This window comes from Salmo trutta, chromosome 31, assembly GCF_901001165.1.
Source record: "Salmo trutta chromosome 31, fSalTru1.1, whole genome shotgun sequence".
Classification (NCBI taxonomy): domain Eukaryota; kingdom Metazoa; phylum Chordata; class Actinopteri; order Salmoniformes; family Salmonidae; genus Salmo; species Salmo trutta.
The window spans coordinates 30,364,886-30,383,838 of NC_042987.1; the positions used below are offsets into that span (position 1 = coordinate 30,364,886).

An 18,953-nucleotide genomic window follows, 5' to 3' on the forward strand; every position below is an offset into this window, starting at 1 on the left:
GCTATTTTAAATGTTATTCAAATGCTCATGATCAGATGATGTAAGACATTTCCGTGTAGTACACTAACAATGGTTATACTATAAATAATGGCTCAAAAGCAAAACGTCATGACTATATGAGGCATGTGAGTTTAGTTTGGGGAAGCTAATTTTCACCATAAAAATGCACCTTTATAATAAAGCATTCCATGCATCATCGCATTTGCACTTATGCAAGCCTACCATTCTTAATGTGATGAGTAGATTGGATTGTCATAATTTAGGCTAATAATATAACTCAATCCCTGTTGGATGTAATGCTGAGCATGTATAGCGTACAGTAGGCCTAGGCCAGGGCAACTGGCGGCCCTCGGAATAGTAGAATACACAAGGAGCAATTTCAAAATTTGGTTTTACATCAATATATTTTTTTGGGGGGGTTGCTAAATTAGTTTAGCGGTCAGCTATCTAGACTTGTTATCATGGTCAAATTACCAGCCACCATTGATTTTGTTAGTCTCATTCATATATTAAACTGCAAACATTTCTCTCCACCCTATGGCAAAAAATATATATTATTGCATGAAATTAGTTCAATTGCTCAATCTTCTCTGCCCCATGGCAAAATGTGTAGAATTGGAGGAAATTAACTCTAAAACGTTTTATATATTTACTCACACCGCTGTCAAGATAGGGTCCACTAGCTCAATTAAGTTGATAATTGTTATAGTAAAAGTCAGATTAGTCTTTTCATTGTTTTCTCCTGACAGCAATAAACGGTTTACTTTCCAAACTAGGTTTTCTTGTGATTGTATTTTGAAATGTTTTGAAATGCCTGGCTGGGCCTTTGCTTTTCAATGACAGCCACAACTAAACAATCACGCATTTGGTATTTGCCGTGTGCTGCCTTTCCTTCCAACTGGAGGAAATGCTTATGACCCACTGTGGGCAAATCATACTTTAGTAGCCCATTTTAAATGATTTTATTTATTTCTGTATAGAGAGGAATAGATTAATCAGGCTATATCATTTTGGCCTTATGGAAACGCCGCCTATGGTCATGCCTAACTCACATGGATGGATGTGTGGCTAATTAAAGACCTGTGATCTGGAAGGGGGGGAAATCTATATTAATCTCTAATATCTGACCCTCCACATCAATATTGTTGCGCTTAAATTGATCCATGTGAGCATAAGAGACAAAACTGAATGTTTATTGCAACAAGATGAACGATCTGCAGTAGTAATAGTACAACAAAATGGCTGTTGCGGGTTGCCGTAGATCCCAAGCTAGCATCAGGGGCGGGGCGTCTAAGGGGCGTGGTGAGGAGCAATGGGGACATCCAGTCTGAGCTAGCAGTCTTCCTGCCTTCAGCGCAGACCTTCATTAACATCACCTCACAGTCCATTGAGAAACCCACCTCAAACCTGCAGAGGAAAAAGAGACAAAAGTGAGCACATCAAGCGCATCCAAAAGTCCTTGAAGTTCTGTCAAAAAATGACACCCTAACTTTTGATGTAAGGTTGAGTAGGTTCAGTATTCCTAAACTGACAACTACGGTCATGTGAATAGAACATTTAAGTGCACAAACACCATACCACACAGTAAATTAGTCTGAGATATTGTGTGTGTGTGTGTGTGTGTGTGTGTGTGTGAGGTGGTGGTTCTTTCCACTGTGCAGACTGAGGTGGATAGAAGACATGGAGGGTTCTGTACGTGGAGGGGTCTTTGGCTCCATCCGGGGGATGAGACAGGGTTAGGAGCGGTGGTGGGGGAGTGTGTCCATGGGTACATTCATCTTCATCTCGTTCTCCAGGATCTGGACCAGCTGCTGCATAGAGGGCAGGTGACCCGACTCCAGCTTGGACCACACTGGCACATCTGCCCAGGTAGGTACAGACAAATCAACTCTTCGCACTCTTTTCTGTGTGATGTTTTACAATGATGCAAGGTCCGTGGAGGATTTGTGCATATTCATGCAAACAAGTAATGTGGCAAAGTGAGCCTTACCGTTTAACGTGATTTCAAACGCTCCTGTTGACATACACTGGTTTTCAATCATGTTGCTGAAGAAGAACACCATCATGCAGGCATAAATCTGAAAGACACAGAATATCAATCGATGAGTGTTTGGCCATGGATTCCATCCTCTCTGGGGCATGTCTAACATGACACATAGATAAATGATATCTACACATCAGGATTTGAGATTAATGGGGCAAAGTTCATTGGTTGTCAATTCAATACTTTGAGTTAGAAAGTTTGTATATAAAAGTATAGATAGCAATCTGAAATTGTTCCATAGCCTTATGTCTGTGTACCCCAGCTCAAGGATAAAACAGCAACATGTTATAGCGGTAATCAGAGGAACACGCAAGAGCAATGTAGTGGTCCTGTGTTACTGCTTACATAACCCAAGTACATTCTTATTTGCCCACAGTGTGTTTTGCATATACTGTAAGCAGCAAAAGTATTGGGACAGTGACACATTTTGTTGTTTCGGCTCTGTACTCCAGCGCTTTAGATTTGAAATTATACAATGACAATGGGGTTAAAGCTTTCATTTGAGGGTATTTTCATCCATATCAGGAGAACCCCCCCCCCCCCCCCCCCCCCCCCCCCCCCATTTTAGGGGACCAAAGGTATTGGGTAAAATTCACTTGTGTATTAAAGTAGTAAAAAGGTAATTATTTTCATTTACATTTAAGTCATTTAGCAGACGCTCTTATCCAGAGCGACTTACAAATTGGTGCATTCACCTTATTTTCGTCCCATATTCCTAGAACGCAATGATTACATCAAGGTTGTTATTCTACAAACGTGTTAGATACATTTGCTGTTTGTTTTGGTTGTGTTTCAGATGATTTTGTGCCCAATAGAAATGAATGGAAAATAATGTGTCATTTTGGAGTCCATTTTATTGTAAATAAGAATAGCATGTTTTCAAAACACTTCTACATTAATGTCGATGCTACCATGATTACAGATAATCCTAAATGAATCGTGAATAATGAGTGAGAAAGTTAATCAGAAATATCATACCACCCCATCCCAATAAGTGCTACCCCCCTGGTGAGAGGTTAGCATGTCTTGGGGGAATGATATTTGTGCGTCTAACTTTCTCGCACTACTGTTGGAGCTCACTGTATATATGGATGGGATTTCAATACTGCGTGCTCTCTACTTCAGCACCACTGGCTCATGTTACCTTGGAGATCCAGGTTCATAGCCAGGGAAAACAACAGTTGTTATGAACTCCCATGGGTAAGGTATGAGAGTGTGTGTGTGTGTCTCTCAGTAGTCACTACTGAGTAGTGACTTGTCTATGACTACTCTTACATTTTCAATGCATCTCTTAAGGACTGAGTTAAATAAACACAAATCAACATGGCTATTCTTAAACTGCAGAGTATTGTTATACAATAGCATACGGTATGCCTGTGATGCTAACACCAAGTGTCATGTAGCATTTTTTACCTAAGAGATGCTCACCTTATTCTCCTGTCCCCAGACCCAGATGCCTGGAGCTTGCATGCCGCAGAGGGCAAAGGGGTCCTTGCCAATGATGATCAGTCCGATCAGTGCCAGCTTGAACATGGACAGGAAGGAAGCAACGTGTCTGAGGACAGCAAACAAGATGTTAAATTCCAGAGAGAGGGTAGAACAGAGTGGCAGATATCAAGGTGTAAATCGTCAGCAAAGAAAATGTTTTTGCACCCGGCGGTATGTAGTGTGTTGGCCCTAAGGCCCAGAACAGATGAAGACCTGAGGGTCAATTTGTTGTTAACAACCACACATGGGAGAATACATTGCAATACGCTTCCAATTTAAGTGTGGCGTTTCCATGGTATGGTGGCACACAGTATAACCAGTTATTTTGATATACACTAGATGTCTGAGAGGGAGCACTGTGTTGAAGCCACTGTGCCTCAATCATAGCACTCCTATAGAAATTCATTTATTAATGTCTACATTATTATAGACACCTAAATGCATAATTGTAATGACATAATGCATTATTACATTGTGAGCTAATCATAAAAATAAAAAGGTAAAAACAAACATTTTAATTAAAGTATAATTTTTTGAGATGACTAATGTAACTGTCCCCACAACAACACAAATATGTAAATACATGTAATTTTGTCCTTGAAACCTTTAACTGAAATACTGTAGAAATGCATTCATTCCTATGGAGAACTGCTCCTACTGGGGAGTGCCAATATGGCCAACCGGTGGCTTCAAAGCCTCAATGGCCAATACATAACATCAGCAATCCAGGGTTTATATACATCATTGAGGGTAACTTACCGGTAGAGGGGTAGAGGAAGGTAGTTCTCTCCCTCAATACGGATGTCTGGGTACCGCTGGTACAAGGCCTGCATGTACTCCTCAAACACCCTCTTGTACCCTCAGGAGATGCTGAGTGAGAGTTGGAGAGAGAATCAAACAGGACCAGAGTCAGGGGACCAGACAGTGATGCACTCAGAAAAACACACGGTCCTCAGAGGCAAGGCTAGATACACTTGGTCACAGCCAAACAGACAACCGTATACACAAACTAGAGTTCAAAGTTATCTTTGATTGGTTGTTGCGACTTCCATGCTAATCCTGGTGTGTTGTCAGTAAAGCATGTGGTGGCATTTCATTGTATGCCACACGGTTACTCTATTGCACAAATGCATCATTAAACTACTGAATATAGCCATTTCACATTCCAAACACAAATCTCCCTTGGTCTGAGTTAATACCATGCTCTTGAAATTGTATAAATTAATCCAACAGTTATTGCCTACATGGGCAGGCAAATCACAGAATTAACCATTTGACAGTGGAAGTAGAGTAGCTAACTAGATGTTTTTTCAAACTCTCACCTACAGATGATGAATTAACAACAGACAAAACACGGTTGTCATTTAGCTACATAAACATGTGGATGTTGTTAGCTGATTAAGTGTCTTTGACTGCACCCACCCAACTTCCTGAACAGAATTAGCTAGCTAGTTACCTAATAGGATTTAACTAGCTACAGTAGCTTTGCACTGCCGTAGCTAGGTTCGTTAGCTCGTTACCCCTAGGTAAATAATTCATTCAGGAAAAATAGGTTAGATAATGTTTTGAACAAAAATATGGGACACTACACCAGTTTGACAGTCAATTTCATTACATGGAAATTATAACGATTCTGGTTCCGAGACAGGAAATGCACATTCGGTTTAGACACACACGAGCAAGTAGCTAATGCTAACTGAACAACCGAGGTCTACTCAAAATGTATTGTCCTCCCTTACCAGATTTGGAATTTAAGAAGTGGCCCTGTTGCAAATTGCATCTTCATCTTCTTAATGCCGCTGTTATCAGCCGACGCAGCACAATACAAGGAGAGAACTCCTAGAAATATGATCGAAAAAGGTAGCCACCTCTCCGCCATTCTGCTACGATTTCTTCACTACTGCTAAATCCTGTACTCCCGTCCCCCACTCTGCTCTGTTAAACTATTGCTGCGTTCACGTTCTACACGGAACTAGGAAATACTTAAATGTCCGACTTGCTAACTGATTGAACGCGGCACGTTTATAACTGCAACCAGTTAGCAAGTCGGACATTTCAGAGATCCGACCAGTATGAACGCAGCATATTGCCCGAGAAATTGAGTCAAGTGAAACGTCACAGTACAGTGAAAAATTAAGCACATGTATAATAAATTCAGTGATTTTTCTGAGTATGAATATACACGACAGTACACCTTTAAAGCCACTTACAAAAAACACGTTAACTAGCCAATGTTAAGGCTCCTAAGTGGCGCAGCGGTCTAAGACACTCCATCTCGGTGCTAGAGGCGTCACTACAGACCCTGGTTCGATCACGGGCTGTATCATCGGGAGTCCCATAGGGCGGCGCACAATTGGCCCAGCGTCTTCCAGGTTAGGGGGTTGGCCGTCATTGTAAATAATAATTTGTTCTTAACTGACATGCCTAGTTAAATAAAGGTTCAATAAAAAATATCGTTGCTCAACCAGAGAAAGTCTGTTTAAAAAAAAATCTAAGAAGAAAGAGTGCCTTTCTATGTTATTAGAATGTAATTTATTTCGCCATGTATCTAAAAAATGGGGGGGGTGAAATTACTACATTCCGCAAGTGAAGTATGACATAGTAGCCTAATGAGAGGAAGCCCAGTGGACGGCAGTGGGGGGAGATGAAACGAGATGGATTTTGGCTGACAAATATGCAAATATATTAGAACACGCCAATAGGATCTCGCTAGCTTTTGCGTGTTCTGCCACTTTGACTCATTTGTAGCCAATTGAAATGACAAGCTGTGGTCTATCTTGGGTTTAGTTATAAAACTCTTCGGCATAGGTAAATAGATACACGTCATCATTAAAGACCGCATCACAAGAGCGAACGCTTTGAAATTGATGCGCAACGAGCGTTCAATGAGTAGGTGACGGTTTACCTGTACAATTGAATTATCAACAACAAAAAATATGTAAATTGTAATATTGAGTTATCTTACTGCACACAACCAAGTGCCTTTCCTGTCATCTAACTGTGGATTGAATATATTAGTACTGTAACGACCCTGGGTTTATAAACGCGAATATCGACTCTGCCGCTTGAGTACATTCTGATCATTGTTTGTTTGGGTAACATGTTCCCCTATACAAGAATGAAGACTACTGAAATGAACATGTCACTGTCAAGTGCATTAGGTTTGCATTTACTACATATATCAACGTCGAAAGAGCTGAAGTGCTAGAATTGTGAAACTACACTAGCAAACGCAATAATATCGTAAGCGCTAGTTTGTAATGATCAAAGTGGGAAGAACTATATCGCCACACAGTGTGCGGCGGAAAGATATAGCAAATATACATTGCAAGTTCGAAATGCGGTCTTCCTGTGTGGGCGGGCTTAAGACTTTGCATACGTAGACATTTGCACTGCTTTTATTCTCCCTTTTGAAACATTTTGTACTGTAGAGTAGACGAGTGCCAGCTGCATACCAGTGAGCCAGATTAACCATATAACTAACATTCCACATTTTTGTTAAATAATTCATAACCTACTTATTTGGAAGATGGTCGCCAAACAGAGGATTCGTATGGCCAACGAAAAACACAGCAAGAATATCACGCAAAGAGGCAACGTAGCCAAATCTACGGTAACATTTGAACCATTTTATTTTGGTTTGAAAACGGGTTAAGGAATATGTTACTTAAAATGAGTAACTAGCAAATGCTTAATTGTCTGATTGATTGCTAGTTTTTTTTGTTTCGTTTTTTTTTTCAACCTTTACGTATGCTTTGCCCATAGTATATGCAAATTTCCCAGCTCAAGCTTTCAATCTTTGGTCAGCTGTTGCAATAGTATCCATGAAATGTAACATCATACAAAGTTGTTTACATTCTATTTAAACAGCTGTATGTTTCTGATTACAGGTTTGAGAATTATACATGTTTGACCCGTTGACATGTTAGTACAGTAGCATGACGTGTACTGTATTTGGTTTCACAGAGAAACCCTCAAGATGATAAGGTGGCTGTGGGACCCTGGCTGTTGGCCCTCTTCATCTTTGTTGTGTGTGGATCAGGTGAGTTCTGTTGACTATTTTACTAATTTCCCAGTGATGATGAGCAGAACTCTGAAATTGATCCATACTTTATCCCAGACACTTTTGTTGATCTGAAAGGATTGGAAAGGTGTATCCAACATTCTGCCGAGGTTGTCATAAGGCCAGATGAATCCATATTGCTTACCTATCTATACCTTTGAGGTCTACAAGTGTAGTTTTGGAACGTGAAATCGTAGTGCTGGGGCAAATTGTGTCCTCCCTTTGCTTCTTTCTTCATATCTTAAATGAGCATGTGTATGCAGAATCTTGTTTTTCTTTTTCTCAAGCATGTGCAGGTGTTCACATTCCCACAGGTGTGATGCCTTGTACGACTTGTTATGGTGCTGAATATATCGTTGAAATAAAAACATATCTCATAACCTTATCTCACAAACAGTCTTTGAAGTAGACCAGGGGTGTAATCATTAGTCCAAACTGTAGCAAACGGAAAATCTTTTGCAACAAAAATTTGTTTCTATTGGACAAATTCAGGTGGGTCCCTCCCTGTTTGGTTCCTAGTATACACCCACGTCTACAGTATGAAAGTCCCGCCTACTTCCTGGATCATGGACCACTCTGTTTTTGAATGGCCTTCAAGATATCATCAAATTCATATGTAAGATTATATTCATATTCGTGGAATAATTTACATTTACCTGATGCCTTTCATTAAGGTTTTTCAATGACGTTTTATTTTTGAGTAATTGAAAATGTTCAAAGGCATTGGGTAGAATTAAATGAATCCACGAATACTAATATAATTCTACATGTACAGTATCTTAAATGGTCACGGTTTCATGATGCTATAATAAGGCCATTCAAAAACAGTGTGGGCCTTGATCCAGGAAGTAGGCAGGACCTTCATACCGTAATCAAACCAAGCAATGGTCTCATTACGGGGTTGTTAGGCTCTTTAATATATGCCATATAGCAGATGCTTTTATCCAAAGTGACTTACAGTCATGGGTGCATACATTTTATGTATGGGTGGTCTCTGGAATGGAATCCACTACCCTGGCGTTACAAGCGCCATGCTCTACCAATGAGCTTCAAAGGACCACTATTTCTCCTGACAGCCATAGGGTTGTCAGCCTTTGCACATCTATCTTTTTGTCAATATTTGCTTTTTAACAGGCAATATCAATGCGCTTGTTGCCTCTCTCAGCTAATATTGGGGAAGGACACATTTTGTGTTCGAAGGAGTGTTCGAAGAACTCCGCCTGCTAACTGTTGGGAGTCTGTTTTCGTCTTCTATCCTGGGTCAGACAAAATGTTTGTACTGTTTCTGTGTGGTCTGATTTGACATTTTGGCTTACTCCCTTGTCCTCCCCTCCCGCTGTTTGTCCCAATCCAAGCTTTTAGTAGTCAGTGGGTTTGGCAACACTTTCAGAGATTCCAGCAGAACATAATAGAGCAATTACATTAGTCACCTTTAAACATAAATTAATACTTTGCAGGAAAGGAGGGCTATAGTCCCACTGGCGAGTAAAAGAAAGGAGAAAACGTAGACTATTCCAGCAGTACATTCTGCTCAGTTCCCAACAGTGTTCCGAGCTTCAATGACGACTGTTGTTGTCAGCGAATAAAAACCTTCACTTTGGGTCAGGGTTTTCTAGCGTCATCTGAGGGATTCTTCGACTCAGCTAAATTCCTTGTCAATGAACTCCAGTGTAGATTTATTTTCTTAACATTTGAATTATCTCTCTCCACAGCTATTTTCCAGATCATTCAAAGCATTCGGATGGGCATGTAGGATGACATGTCCATTCCACTCAGTATCCGCCCAACCAAGTACCACCTCTCTCAGCTCAATGACGTCCCATTATCCTTCACTCAACATTCTCAGTCTTCTTAAGTTGCACACAGCTAGGCCAAGGACGATGAGCCACTGTCTTGCACTTTTAGTGACGTTCTGTTCTTAATTTGTATTATTTTGTTTGACCCTTGTTATTTGTCTTTCTGGTTACTTTTGGCATGCTCTGTCAAGTCATTCCTACCTTGTGCCTTAAATGATAGAGGTTAACAATTTTCAGTACACAACAAAAAGCCATTCAAGCTGCATTCCAATAGTGGGGTTTCTGAAATAATAAGGTGATGTGCTCTGTCAATCTCAGGCAAGTTGGCCATCTTGTGGAATTGTGAGCTCTGTTTTTGGTGGTCCTTTCTGGAAGTCTTATTTGCCACCACTTTGCTGTAATTTCAGTGTGTAATATGAACTACAATTTCTTCTTTAATTTAGTGTATTGAAAGAAATGTTCTGTTTTGCTTTGAACGTGTTTTCTGTTTGGTAGAATGACCAAATGCCTTGGTCAGACTGGAAAGAAATTCAGCAACACAAATCTTAGCACAAGATTTGAAGCTGGATATAATACTCATGCCAAAAGAACAACTAAATGGTAGAAACCAGAGCCATGTATTTAGAAAGTTAGGACATTGAAGTTATGGCATTATGATGCATTTACATGACACCATATAATCAAAGAGTTCCATATGGCAGCCATGTTAGCTCCCTATGGACAATATTAACCAATAGCAGTTCATGGAATTTTCTACATTTTAAACAATGCTATGTAACTGAATGTCTATAATTAAAATACTTGTCATATAAATGGAATGCTCAAGGCTGCTAACATGGCGTTGGTGTAAGAAGTTGGGCAAACTCTACATGGTTTTGGTAGAAATTAGTGGTACGTAATGATAAGCAGTCCTATTTTTTTGCGGTCTAGTCCTCATCTACCTTTTAAATATTTTGTATCTATTGATTGGCCCTGCCTATTCTTGCGGCTTTGGGATTGTCAACTGATCCAGTCAGTTGAATATGGATCAGTAAAAGTAAGATAAGGACATCTTCAAGCTTTGATAGTTGATCTGACATCCTGTCCTCATGTTTACAGAAACAGTTCAAGGCTCAAGCTTACTGGATAAAATGTAATTATCTTCACTAAACCAGTGTTTAGAAGTAAATATTAAGGGCTGGATGAAAATGACAACCTGGTCATTTTACTGTGCATAAAGTATGCTGGCAATGTAAGAGCGAAATTAATAAAATATGATAATTGGTACATTATTTTGCGTGCTTTTCTTATGTAAGATACCAATCATCACCCAGAATAAATACTAACATATTTGCATGTACAGTTGAAGTCGGAAGTTTACATACAATTTAGCCAAATACATTTAAACTCAGATTTTCACAATTCCTGACATTTAATCCCAGTACAAATTCCCTGTTTTAGGTCAGTTAGGATCACTACTTTATTTTAAGAATGTGAAATGTCAGAATAATAGGAGAATGATTTATTTCAGCTTTTATTTCTTTCATCACATTCCCAGTGGGTCAGAAGTTTACATACACTCAATTATTATTTGGTAGCATTGCCTTTCAATTGTTTAACTTGGGTCAAATGTTTCAGGTAGCCTTCCACAAGCTTCCCACAATAAGTTGGGTGAATTTTGGCCCATTCCTCCTGACAGAGCTGGTGTAACTGAGTCAGGTTTGTAGGCCTCCTTGCTCGCACACACTTTTTCAGTTCTGCCCACATATTTTCTATGGGATTGAGGTCAGGGCTTTGTGATGGCCACTCCAATACCTTGACTTTGTTGTCCTTAAGTCATTTTTTATGCCGGTTTTGGAGCAGTGGCTTCTTCTTTGCTGAGCGGCCTTTCAGGTTATGTCGAGATAGGACTCGTTTTACTGTGGATATAGATACTTTTGTACCTGTTTCCTCCAGCATCTTCACAAGGTCCTTTGCTGTTGTTCTGGGATTGATTTGCACTTTTCGCACCAAAGTACGTTCATCTCTAGGAGACAGAACGCGTCTCCTTCCTGAGCGGTATGACGGCTGCGTGGTCCCATGGTGTTTATACTTCCGTACAATTGTTTGTACAGATGAACGTGGTACCTTCAGGCGTTTGGAAATTGTTCCCAAGGATGAACCAGACTTGTGGAGGTCTACAATTTGTTTTCCGAGGTCTTGGCTGATTTCTTTGGATTTCCCCATGATGTCAAGAATTTTCCAAGCTGTTTAAAGTCACAGTCAATTGTAGTGTATGTAAACGTCTGACCCACTGGAATTGTGATACAGTGAATTATAAGTGAAATTACTTGTGTCATGCACAAAGTAGATATCCTAACCAAATTGCCAAAACTATAGTTTGTTAACAAGAAATTTGTGGAGTGGTTGAAAAACGAGTTTTAATGACTCCAACCTAAGTGTATGTAAACTTCCGACGTCAACTGTATGTACACACACACACATCAGTGGGGGCTGCTGAGGGGAGGATGGCTCAAAATAATAGCTGGAATAGTATCAAACACATGGTTTTGATGTTTGATTCCATTCACTACATTCCAGTCATAACACTTCGTTCCAGCCATTATTATGAGACATCCCCTGGCATGCATGCATACATACATAATATTGTAGTTTCCTGAAAAGGAATTTGCCTGAATAGTTAGTTGCCTCAAGGTGGCAGAATAATACCGTTCTATGACTTCAGAGATTTTAGCGGAAAATTCACCGGAAATATCAGGCCACGCATTAAAAAATAACGTCATTTCCTGGAAAGATGCTCTGGTTGTTGTAGTTCCTATGTGGACTAAACCTGTCAATCCGAGGATTGCAGAAGTACTGTGTTGATAATCCGTCTGCCCTTTCCCTCTACATATCGAGCTGCTGGCACAGTTCGTGACATTGGACTAACGTTACCTGAATGTTGGGAGTCGGTAAATTGTTATACTAGCTAGTTATTGAATTTAGCGTTAGCCAACAGCTAGCTAGTTAGCAGCAGAAAGCGCACCAACTTCACAGTCAGTAGGTAGCAAAGATTTTCCCAGAACACTGCCTATGAGCTAGTTTGCAACAGTAACGTTAGCTACTTCTACACTGCAAACCCCAGGCCAAGCACAACGGTAAGTTCGTGAATCATATTACAGCTAGGTATTTTTAGCTAGCTAGCTATAGTGTGATCAGAATGGTTTCCCATAGAGTTATACTTGGCACAACTGGCTAGCTACGTACTTTGTTGGATAGTCAAGCTAATATATGGAAGACAGCTTGTTAAGACTGGCCATCTGCACTTCGAGGTCAGTTAAACGAAGCTAGCTACGTGTGATAACCCCTACCTCCGCCTTTCTCTCTACTATCAGATGACAATAGATTGCTGTAGATTATAGCCAGCAGATACACCCCGTTTGCTTACAGCTGCACACGGTCGGACAGGCTTCCCGTGTAAAGGCATCCATTGGCATACTTCCATCCAAACAGTTTGGTACAGTTAAGCAGATATTATGACAACATTTTGTGACGTTTAGGTCTTCGGCAAGGTTTTCTGGGGGTGGTCGTGCACACACTTTTTTTGAGTCTATGCTCCTTTATTGGTGATTGTCAGTCAACAAGAGATGACTAATTTAAAAAAAAATATATTTTGTGTGCATGAACAACCTAAAAAAAAAACAACCTTGCCGGTGAGCATAACGTCACAGTGTCATCATAATATATGCACACACTGAACTGTTTTGGATAGTAAGCATGCGGACGCCTTTACTCCACACAGGAAGCCCGTCTGACCCTTGTGCAGCTGTAGGTGAGCCTTCCATGAGATCACTTAGTGGGTTGTGACTTTACAAGCATTGTTATTTTCCAGTCTACAGACAATAATCTTCTAGCAAAGTGTGTGTGTGAGAAAGAGAAAGGGAGGGAGTAAGTGACAACTTTGGTGACACATACATACATACGTTTTACTATCCGCGTGTGGACCTAAAATTGATTTCAATTAAAAATCCCATTGTCAATAACCCCTAACCCATATCACTATCCCCTAAAGGTAATTGTAACCCTAAACCTAACCCCAAAGCATAACATAGCCTTTGTCCTCGTGGGGAAGTGGGAACTGTCCCAATAAGGGAAACTTTTCCTTGTTTTTCTATCCTTGTGGGGACTTTTGGGGATTTCCGGTACCCATGAAGATGGTAATACAAGCCCACACAGTCACTTTGCTAGATGATGTGGAATGGAATAATTTTTGAAGTCTAAAGTCGCTAACTGGTCCAATGGAACACACACACGGGTAAATAGTTATGGGAACGTTGTGTTTCCGTTTGGCACCAGTTTACATTACAAGTAGCCTATCACTTTTGCAAATCGCATGTATCGTCCTTGGTCTTCTCCTTATCGCAACCAATTTCAGACATGACATGTGAATCTCTGAAACACTACGCTGTCCAAGAAAGGCCGAGCTTGTTGAGCAGTAGTACCTTTTGACTAAAGAATATTACAGCCGTCAAACGTACTTCAACACTCGACTACCCTAAAGTGGAGTGAGTTTTTTTAACCCGTCACTGATTTTGTTAGTGCAAAGGCATGTCCGGAATTAGACGAGGCAAAAAATACAAATCTTAAATTCTTTCCTGAAAAATGTGCATATTTATTATTTCAACACCAGTCCGCGCATGAAACCTGAACGGTATTAGTGTCGACTTGAAAGTGTGGGTGATTGAAAGGCCAGTGAACGTGTTCACCGACAACACGGGTTATTATGTAACAGTACCATTCGACCCTGCAGACGCAGAAACACACCACCCGACCTTTCTACCTCCTTGTAGTGCCTAGTGGATGGACGCCGCCCTGTGGTGGATAATGGAATTGGTGTGAATTGCATTCAATGTAGACTCACTGGGGAGAGACTGATCTATGACAGACAGGTAACTGCCAAAATAAAGGAAACACTTGAGTTAATGAGGGATACAAAGTATATTGAAAGCAGGTGCTACCACACAGGTGTGGTTCCTGAGTTAATTAAGCAAGAAACATCCCATCATGCTTAGGGTCATGTATATAAATGCCCAGTTGCCCATTATTTTGGCTACCATGGCTAGAAGAAGAGATCTCAGTGACTTTGAAACAGGGGTCTCAAAGGAGCATAGGGGGGTTAAAGGGTGTGTTTGTGTGTCCCGGTCACCAGATTTAAAACCAATCAAACACTTATGGGAGATTCTGGAGCGGTGCCTGAGACAGCCTTTTCCAACACCATCAACAAAACAGCTGATGGAATGTCTCATGGAAGAATGGTGTCACATCCCTCCAATAGAGTTCTAGACACTTGTAGAATCTATGCCAAGGTGCATTGAAGCTGATCTGATCTGGAGGTCCAAAGCCCTATTAAGACACTTTATGTTGGCATTTCCTTTATTTTGACAGGCTTATTTTTTACAAAGGTATAACCTTCAGTAGCCGCAATAAGACTCCTTGTTTGCACATCCCGCTACAGGTGAATATTGTTTTTGTCCATGCAGACAGCAAATTCTCTAATTTGGAATAGTGCATCTTATTGCTTTTTCTTTTTAAGCAAGATGATAGCTGTTACTGTGTGTGTGTGTGTGTGTGTGTGTGTGTGTGTGTGTGTGTGTGTGTGTGTGTGTGTGTGTGTAACATTTCAGCCACGGGATGGAGGCCCACAGCTCAAGCCGGTCCAGCCTGTCCAGGAAGAGGAGGAGAGATGGGTCTAACGGAGAGACTGAGGAGGTAGAACGGCCTGGGAAAGTCCCAAGATCCACCGTGGTGAGTGAGGAAGAGGCTTTGTGTGTGTGTGAGCAGACTTCATTTACAGGGAGTTGATGTGTGTTGGTTAAGATAAGAAAGTGAGTCATGATTCTTATGAAGGAAACCCTTCTTATGGTTGTCATGGTAATAATGTGTATTCGTACACTAGGGTTTAAAAGATCCCGCCCCCTATGCTGATGAGCTGGAGTCGGCTGAGGACACTCCATACCTGCGAGTCAGTATGGAGGAGGCCAAGAGGGGAACTCCATGTGAGTCGCACACACACATCAACACACACTCACTCAGAAACACATCTCAATCACTCTCAAACTGTAGCAAGCAGTACCATTCAAAAGACATGAACAGTTCTGAAAATATAAGGAATGTTTCTCTATTGAAGTGACCTGTGATTGGCTGTCATCACCATCATGTCCCTCTCTCCCAAAGTTGATAGGCCAGTTCGGGTGTATGCAGATGGCATCTTTGATGTGTTCCACTCAGGCCATGCCCGGGCCCTCATGCAGGCCAAGGGTCTCTTTCCAAACACACACCTCATTGTGGGCGGTGAGTGTCTCACTCTGGTGGTGTCAACCTTTCCTCGCTCAACATGCCTTGAGTGCCCTCTTGCTGGTTTACTGTCTGTCCATTTATTTGGTTCTTCTGAGGAAATAGTTTGGAGGCATAACGCCAAGCACCCTCTATGTAAAGTGCTAGAACTAATTCAAGTTTATTCACTTCCCCCGAACCGCCGTGCTTCTTTTCGTCTCGTCTCAGTGTGTAGTGACGACCTGACACACAAGTTCAAGGGGTTCACGGTGATGAACGAGGACGAGCGCTACGACGCAGTCAGCCACTGTCGCTACGTGGACGAGGTCGTCAGGGACGCGCCCTGGACGCTTACGCCCGAGTTCCTCTCCAAGCACAGAGTGAGAGAGAGGGAAGGATGGGGGGGAATGGAACGCAATGTTGTGTGTTCAGAGTGTGTATTTTATCTGTGCAGTGTATATTTTGTGGGTATAATGTATTTCTTCTCTCGTTCACCCCCCTCACCCCACCAGATCGACTTTGTTGCCCATGACGACATCCCATATACATCAGCAGGCCAGGATGACGTTTACAAGCACATCAAGGAGGCGGGTGGGTACTAGGACAACCAGCAGGAATGTCCATAATGAATGTCCTGGTACCGTGTGTCTGTCACGATGACCTCTCACCGTTTGGCCCCTTGTGCCTACAGGCATGTTTGCGCCTACCCAGCGGACGGAGGGAATCTCCACCTCGGACATCATCACGCGCATCGTCCGCGACTATGACGTGTATGTGAGACGCAACCTGCAACGCGGCTACACGGCCAAGGAGCTCAACGTCAGCTTCATCAATGTAACACTTCATGTTACTATCATTCTTATTAGTAGTAATGATGGTATTTGGTTGTGATGACTTTTGGTGAGTCATAAGGAGCAGTAGTTGTGAGAGGTAGCTATTGGTCTATTTGTCATTGGCATTGCAGTGCTTGAGGTGTCACTACAGACCCGGGTTCATTGCCAGGCTGTGTTACAGCCGGTCCATGACCGGGAGACCCATGAGGCAGCGCACAATTGGCCCAGCAGCGTCTGGGTTAGGGGAGGGTTTTACCGGCCGGGATTTCTTTGTCCAATCGCGCTCTAGCGACTCTTTGTGGTGGGCTGACTTCGATCGTCAGCTGGACGGTGTTTCCTCCAACACATTGGTGCGGCTGGCTTCCGGGTTTGGCGAGCAGTGTGACTTATCAGGGTCGTGTTTCGGAGGGGACACATGGCTCACGGCCTTCGCCTCTCCCGAGTCCGTAGGGGAGTTGCAGCGATGGGACAATTGGATACCATGAAATTGGGGTGAAAAAGGTATATTTGTCATGGAAGACAGTGGAATCAGAATTAGTAGTACTAGTTGTATTTGAATAAAAGCTGCTAGGGAACATGATTTGTTTAGTGCAGCCTCACTTGCCAAGGTCTGGCGTTATGACATTGCACTGGTATGACACTGTGTCCCTGTCTTTCAGGAGAAGAAGTACCACCTGCAGGAGCGTGTGGACAAGGTGAAGAGGAAGGTGAAAGATGTGGAGGAGAAGAGTAAGGAGTTTGTGCAGAAGGTGGAAAACAAAAGCATCGACCTCATCCAGAAGTGGGAGGAGAAGTCCCGGGAGTTCATTGGCAACTTTCTGCAGATGTTCGGCCCTGAGGGAGCACTGGTGAGAACTTTTTGTTTTCTGTGTGTATTGTAATGTAGACTAGAATGGTGTCTTTTGTGGCAATCCTAATTTACTGCTCTGGGGAATAATATAGTGTAGCGTTCAATGGAAGATGTGCTGTAGATCAACGTGGATTTGTTTTATAGCCTAAGAACAACAAATTAACTTGGAATCTAGACTGAGATGCCACCTCTCTCTTTCTAGAAGCACATGTTGAAGGAGGGCAGAGGCCGCATGCTGCAGGCCATCAGCCCCAGACAGAGCCCCAGCAGCAGCCCCACCCGCGAGCGCTCCCCCTCACCCTTCTTAAACAAGGCCTCACCTTCCCCTCCATCCCACCACAGCGCAGCACGGGGATACCCCATCAGCGAGGATGATGAGTCTGATGAAGATTAGGGCTCCCATTTTATTTTTTTTATCTTGGTCTGTTAATCCCGCCCCTCAACAATATCAGCATTCAACCCCTCCAAACAAATTATCAGTATGTCCACTTATATCTGTATAGCATTGTCCCTCACTTCATTTGCTCTACCGGTTTAATTTTTTCACTCCCTTTTTAATTGGTGTCCATTTTCTTAACAACTGTACTACTTTGTCAGTCCGAGGGGGTTAATGCACATTGTTGTGGTCACATCTCTTAGTTTTATTCAGTCAGTAACCACTGGAGGCATTTGGAGCTGTGTTCATTACCCTTCATGTTACGTTTGTCACTTTAACATTTTCATTTGACATTATCAATGATTCCTCACTGATAGGAACATTTCTGATGCACGCTTCCTACTCAAGATGTTAATCTTAGCGAGGAGATTTTATTTTGTTAACCTTGAGTTTAGTGGGGAATTCAAGCGTGTCCCCCTATTGTGGGGTGTTTGGTGCACTGTTGAATTCCTTCTCAGCGGAGTTGAGTCTTTTTCTTTGCAATGTAGGAACCATCAGTCCCTTGAACTCCCCTCAGTGTTAGTGTCTGAGTGTGTGTATGTGTGTAGGCATGTCAATGTCCTCCATCCATGGACTGACCTGGATGCAGCACATTATAATGCTTAGCTGGTTTTGGTGGTCAGTCTTTGGACAGTGGATTTTAAAGTATAGTTGCCCAGCATTTGAACTAGGGCTCAAAGGAAAACTTTTCAGGAGGTTCTAGTCAAACCCCCAAAAAACAATGTGCCCAATAACAAGACTTCATTTTAAAAACGACTGTGGAATACAATTGTGTCCCATCTCTCCCTCCTGTAGTTGGGCATTGCTTGTTTTTGGCTGTTGGCCCACCCCTTACTGGGCTTCGTCTCCATGGTGGCAAAGCAGGAGTGTTTGTTTTATTTCCTATATACAGTAGGCTAGCTGAAATATGGGATTATTGTAACCATGTTAGATTTTAAAGAATCAGTCCAGTAAAATGTATCAGTTAAAATTGCTTCTCATTAGAGGCATGGGCTATAGATCACTTGGTGGCAAGAGTTGTCTATAACTATATACAAGAACATTATTTTACTGTTTGAGTTGAATTTCTTTAGCTCCTGAATGAGCAGGGCTAAGAGAAACGAGTAGAACATGTAAATGGAATTAAAAAAAAGTTAACCATGTACAATTTCT

At 41.8% G+C, this 18,953-nt stretch overlaps 3 protein-coding genes across 8 annotated transcripts; 2 read left to right on the top strand and 1 right to left on the bottom strand.

Annotated features, from left to right (window-relative positions):
- Positions 1-947: 947 nt before the first annotated feature.
- Positions 948-5,470, bottom strand: LOC115169925 (thioredoxin reductase-like selenoprotein T1a). The gene is made up of 6 exons (XM_029726051.1): positions 5,272-5,470; positions 4,292-4,402; positions 3,473-3,599; positions 1,991-2,078; positions 1,697-1,861; positions 948-1,407 (listed from the first exon to the last, which is right to left on the bottom strand). The coding sequence occupies exons 1-5, from the start codon at positions 5,409-5,411 to the stop codon at positions 1,737-1,739; spliced, it is 591 nt and encodes a 196-aa protein (XP_029581911.1). The 5' UTR covers positions 5,412-5,470; the 3' UTR covers positions 948-1,407; positions 1,697-1,736.
- A 1,403-nt stretch (positions 5,471-6,873) lies between these two features.
- On the top strand, positions 6,874-10,662 carry LOC115169926 (stress-associated endoplasmic reticulum protein 1). Its single transcript, XM_029726052.1, has 3 exons — positions 6,874-7,145; positions 7,499-7,574; positions 9,308-10,662. Exons 1-3 carry the CDS (start codon positions 7,062-7,064, stop codon positions 9,346-9,348), a joined length of 201 nt encoding a protein of 66 aa, XP_029581912.1. The 5' UTR covers positions 6,874-7,061; the 3' UTR covers positions 9,349-10,662.
- Positions 10,663-12,171: 1,509 nt separating this feature from the next.
- On the top strand, positions 12,172-18,945 carry LOC115169928 (choline-phosphate cytidylyltransferase A). 6 transcript variants are annotated; one of them, XM_029726057.1, is made up of 11 exons: positions 12,172-12,507; positions 14,160-14,298; positions 14,795-14,864; positions 15,034-15,154; positions 15,306-15,405; positions 15,584-15,700; positions 15,911-16,062; positions 16,195-16,273; positions 16,374-16,516; positions 17,175-17,363; positions 17,568-18,945. In XM_029726057.1, the coding sequence occupies exons 4-11, from the start codon at positions 15,041-15,043 to the stop codon at positions 17,757-17,759; spliced, it is 1,086 nt and encodes a 361-aa protein (XP_029581917.1). In that variant the 5' UTR covers positions 12,172-12,507; positions 14,160-14,298; positions 14,795-14,864; positions 15,034-15,040; the 3' UTR covers positions 17,760-18,945. The 6 variants fall into 6 exon arrangements, with proteins under 6 accessions (XP_029581917.1, XP_029581915.1, XP_029581919.1 ...); XM_029726055.1 differs by lacking the exon at positions 14,795-14,864; XM_029726059.1 differs by lacking the exon at positions 14,795-14,864 and having other exon boundaries at positions 14,160-14,242.
- Positions 18,946-18,953: the final 8 nt, after the last annotated feature.

What these genes read in the sequence shown, in the direction of transcription:
- LOC115169926 (XM_029726052.1), top strand. Translation starts at nt 7,062, where the DNA reads ATGGTCGCCAAACAGAGGATTCGTATGGCCAACGAAAAACACAGCAAG. An exon ending in GCAACGTAGCCAAATCTACG is followed by an intron (nt 7,146 to 7,498) that starts GTAACATTTGAA and finishes TTGGTTTCACAG; the next exon opens with AGAAACCCTCAAGATGATAA. An exon ending in CTTTGTTGTGTGTGGATCAG is followed by an intron (nt 7,575 to 9,307) that starts GTGAGTTCTGTT and finishes CTCTCTCCACAG; the next exon opens with CTATTTTCCAGATCATTCAA.
- LOC115169928 (XM_029726055.1), top strand. An exon ending in AAGTCCCAAGATCCACCGTG is followed by an intron (nt 15,155 to 15,305) that starts GTGAGTGAGGAA and finishes TTCGTACACTAG; the next exon opens with GGTTTAAAAGATCCCGCCCC. An exon ending in CACACACCTCATTGTGGGCG is followed by an intron (nt 15,701 to 15,910) that starts GTGAGTGTCTCA and finishes GTCTCGTCTCAG; the next exon opens with TGTGTAGTGACGACCTGACA.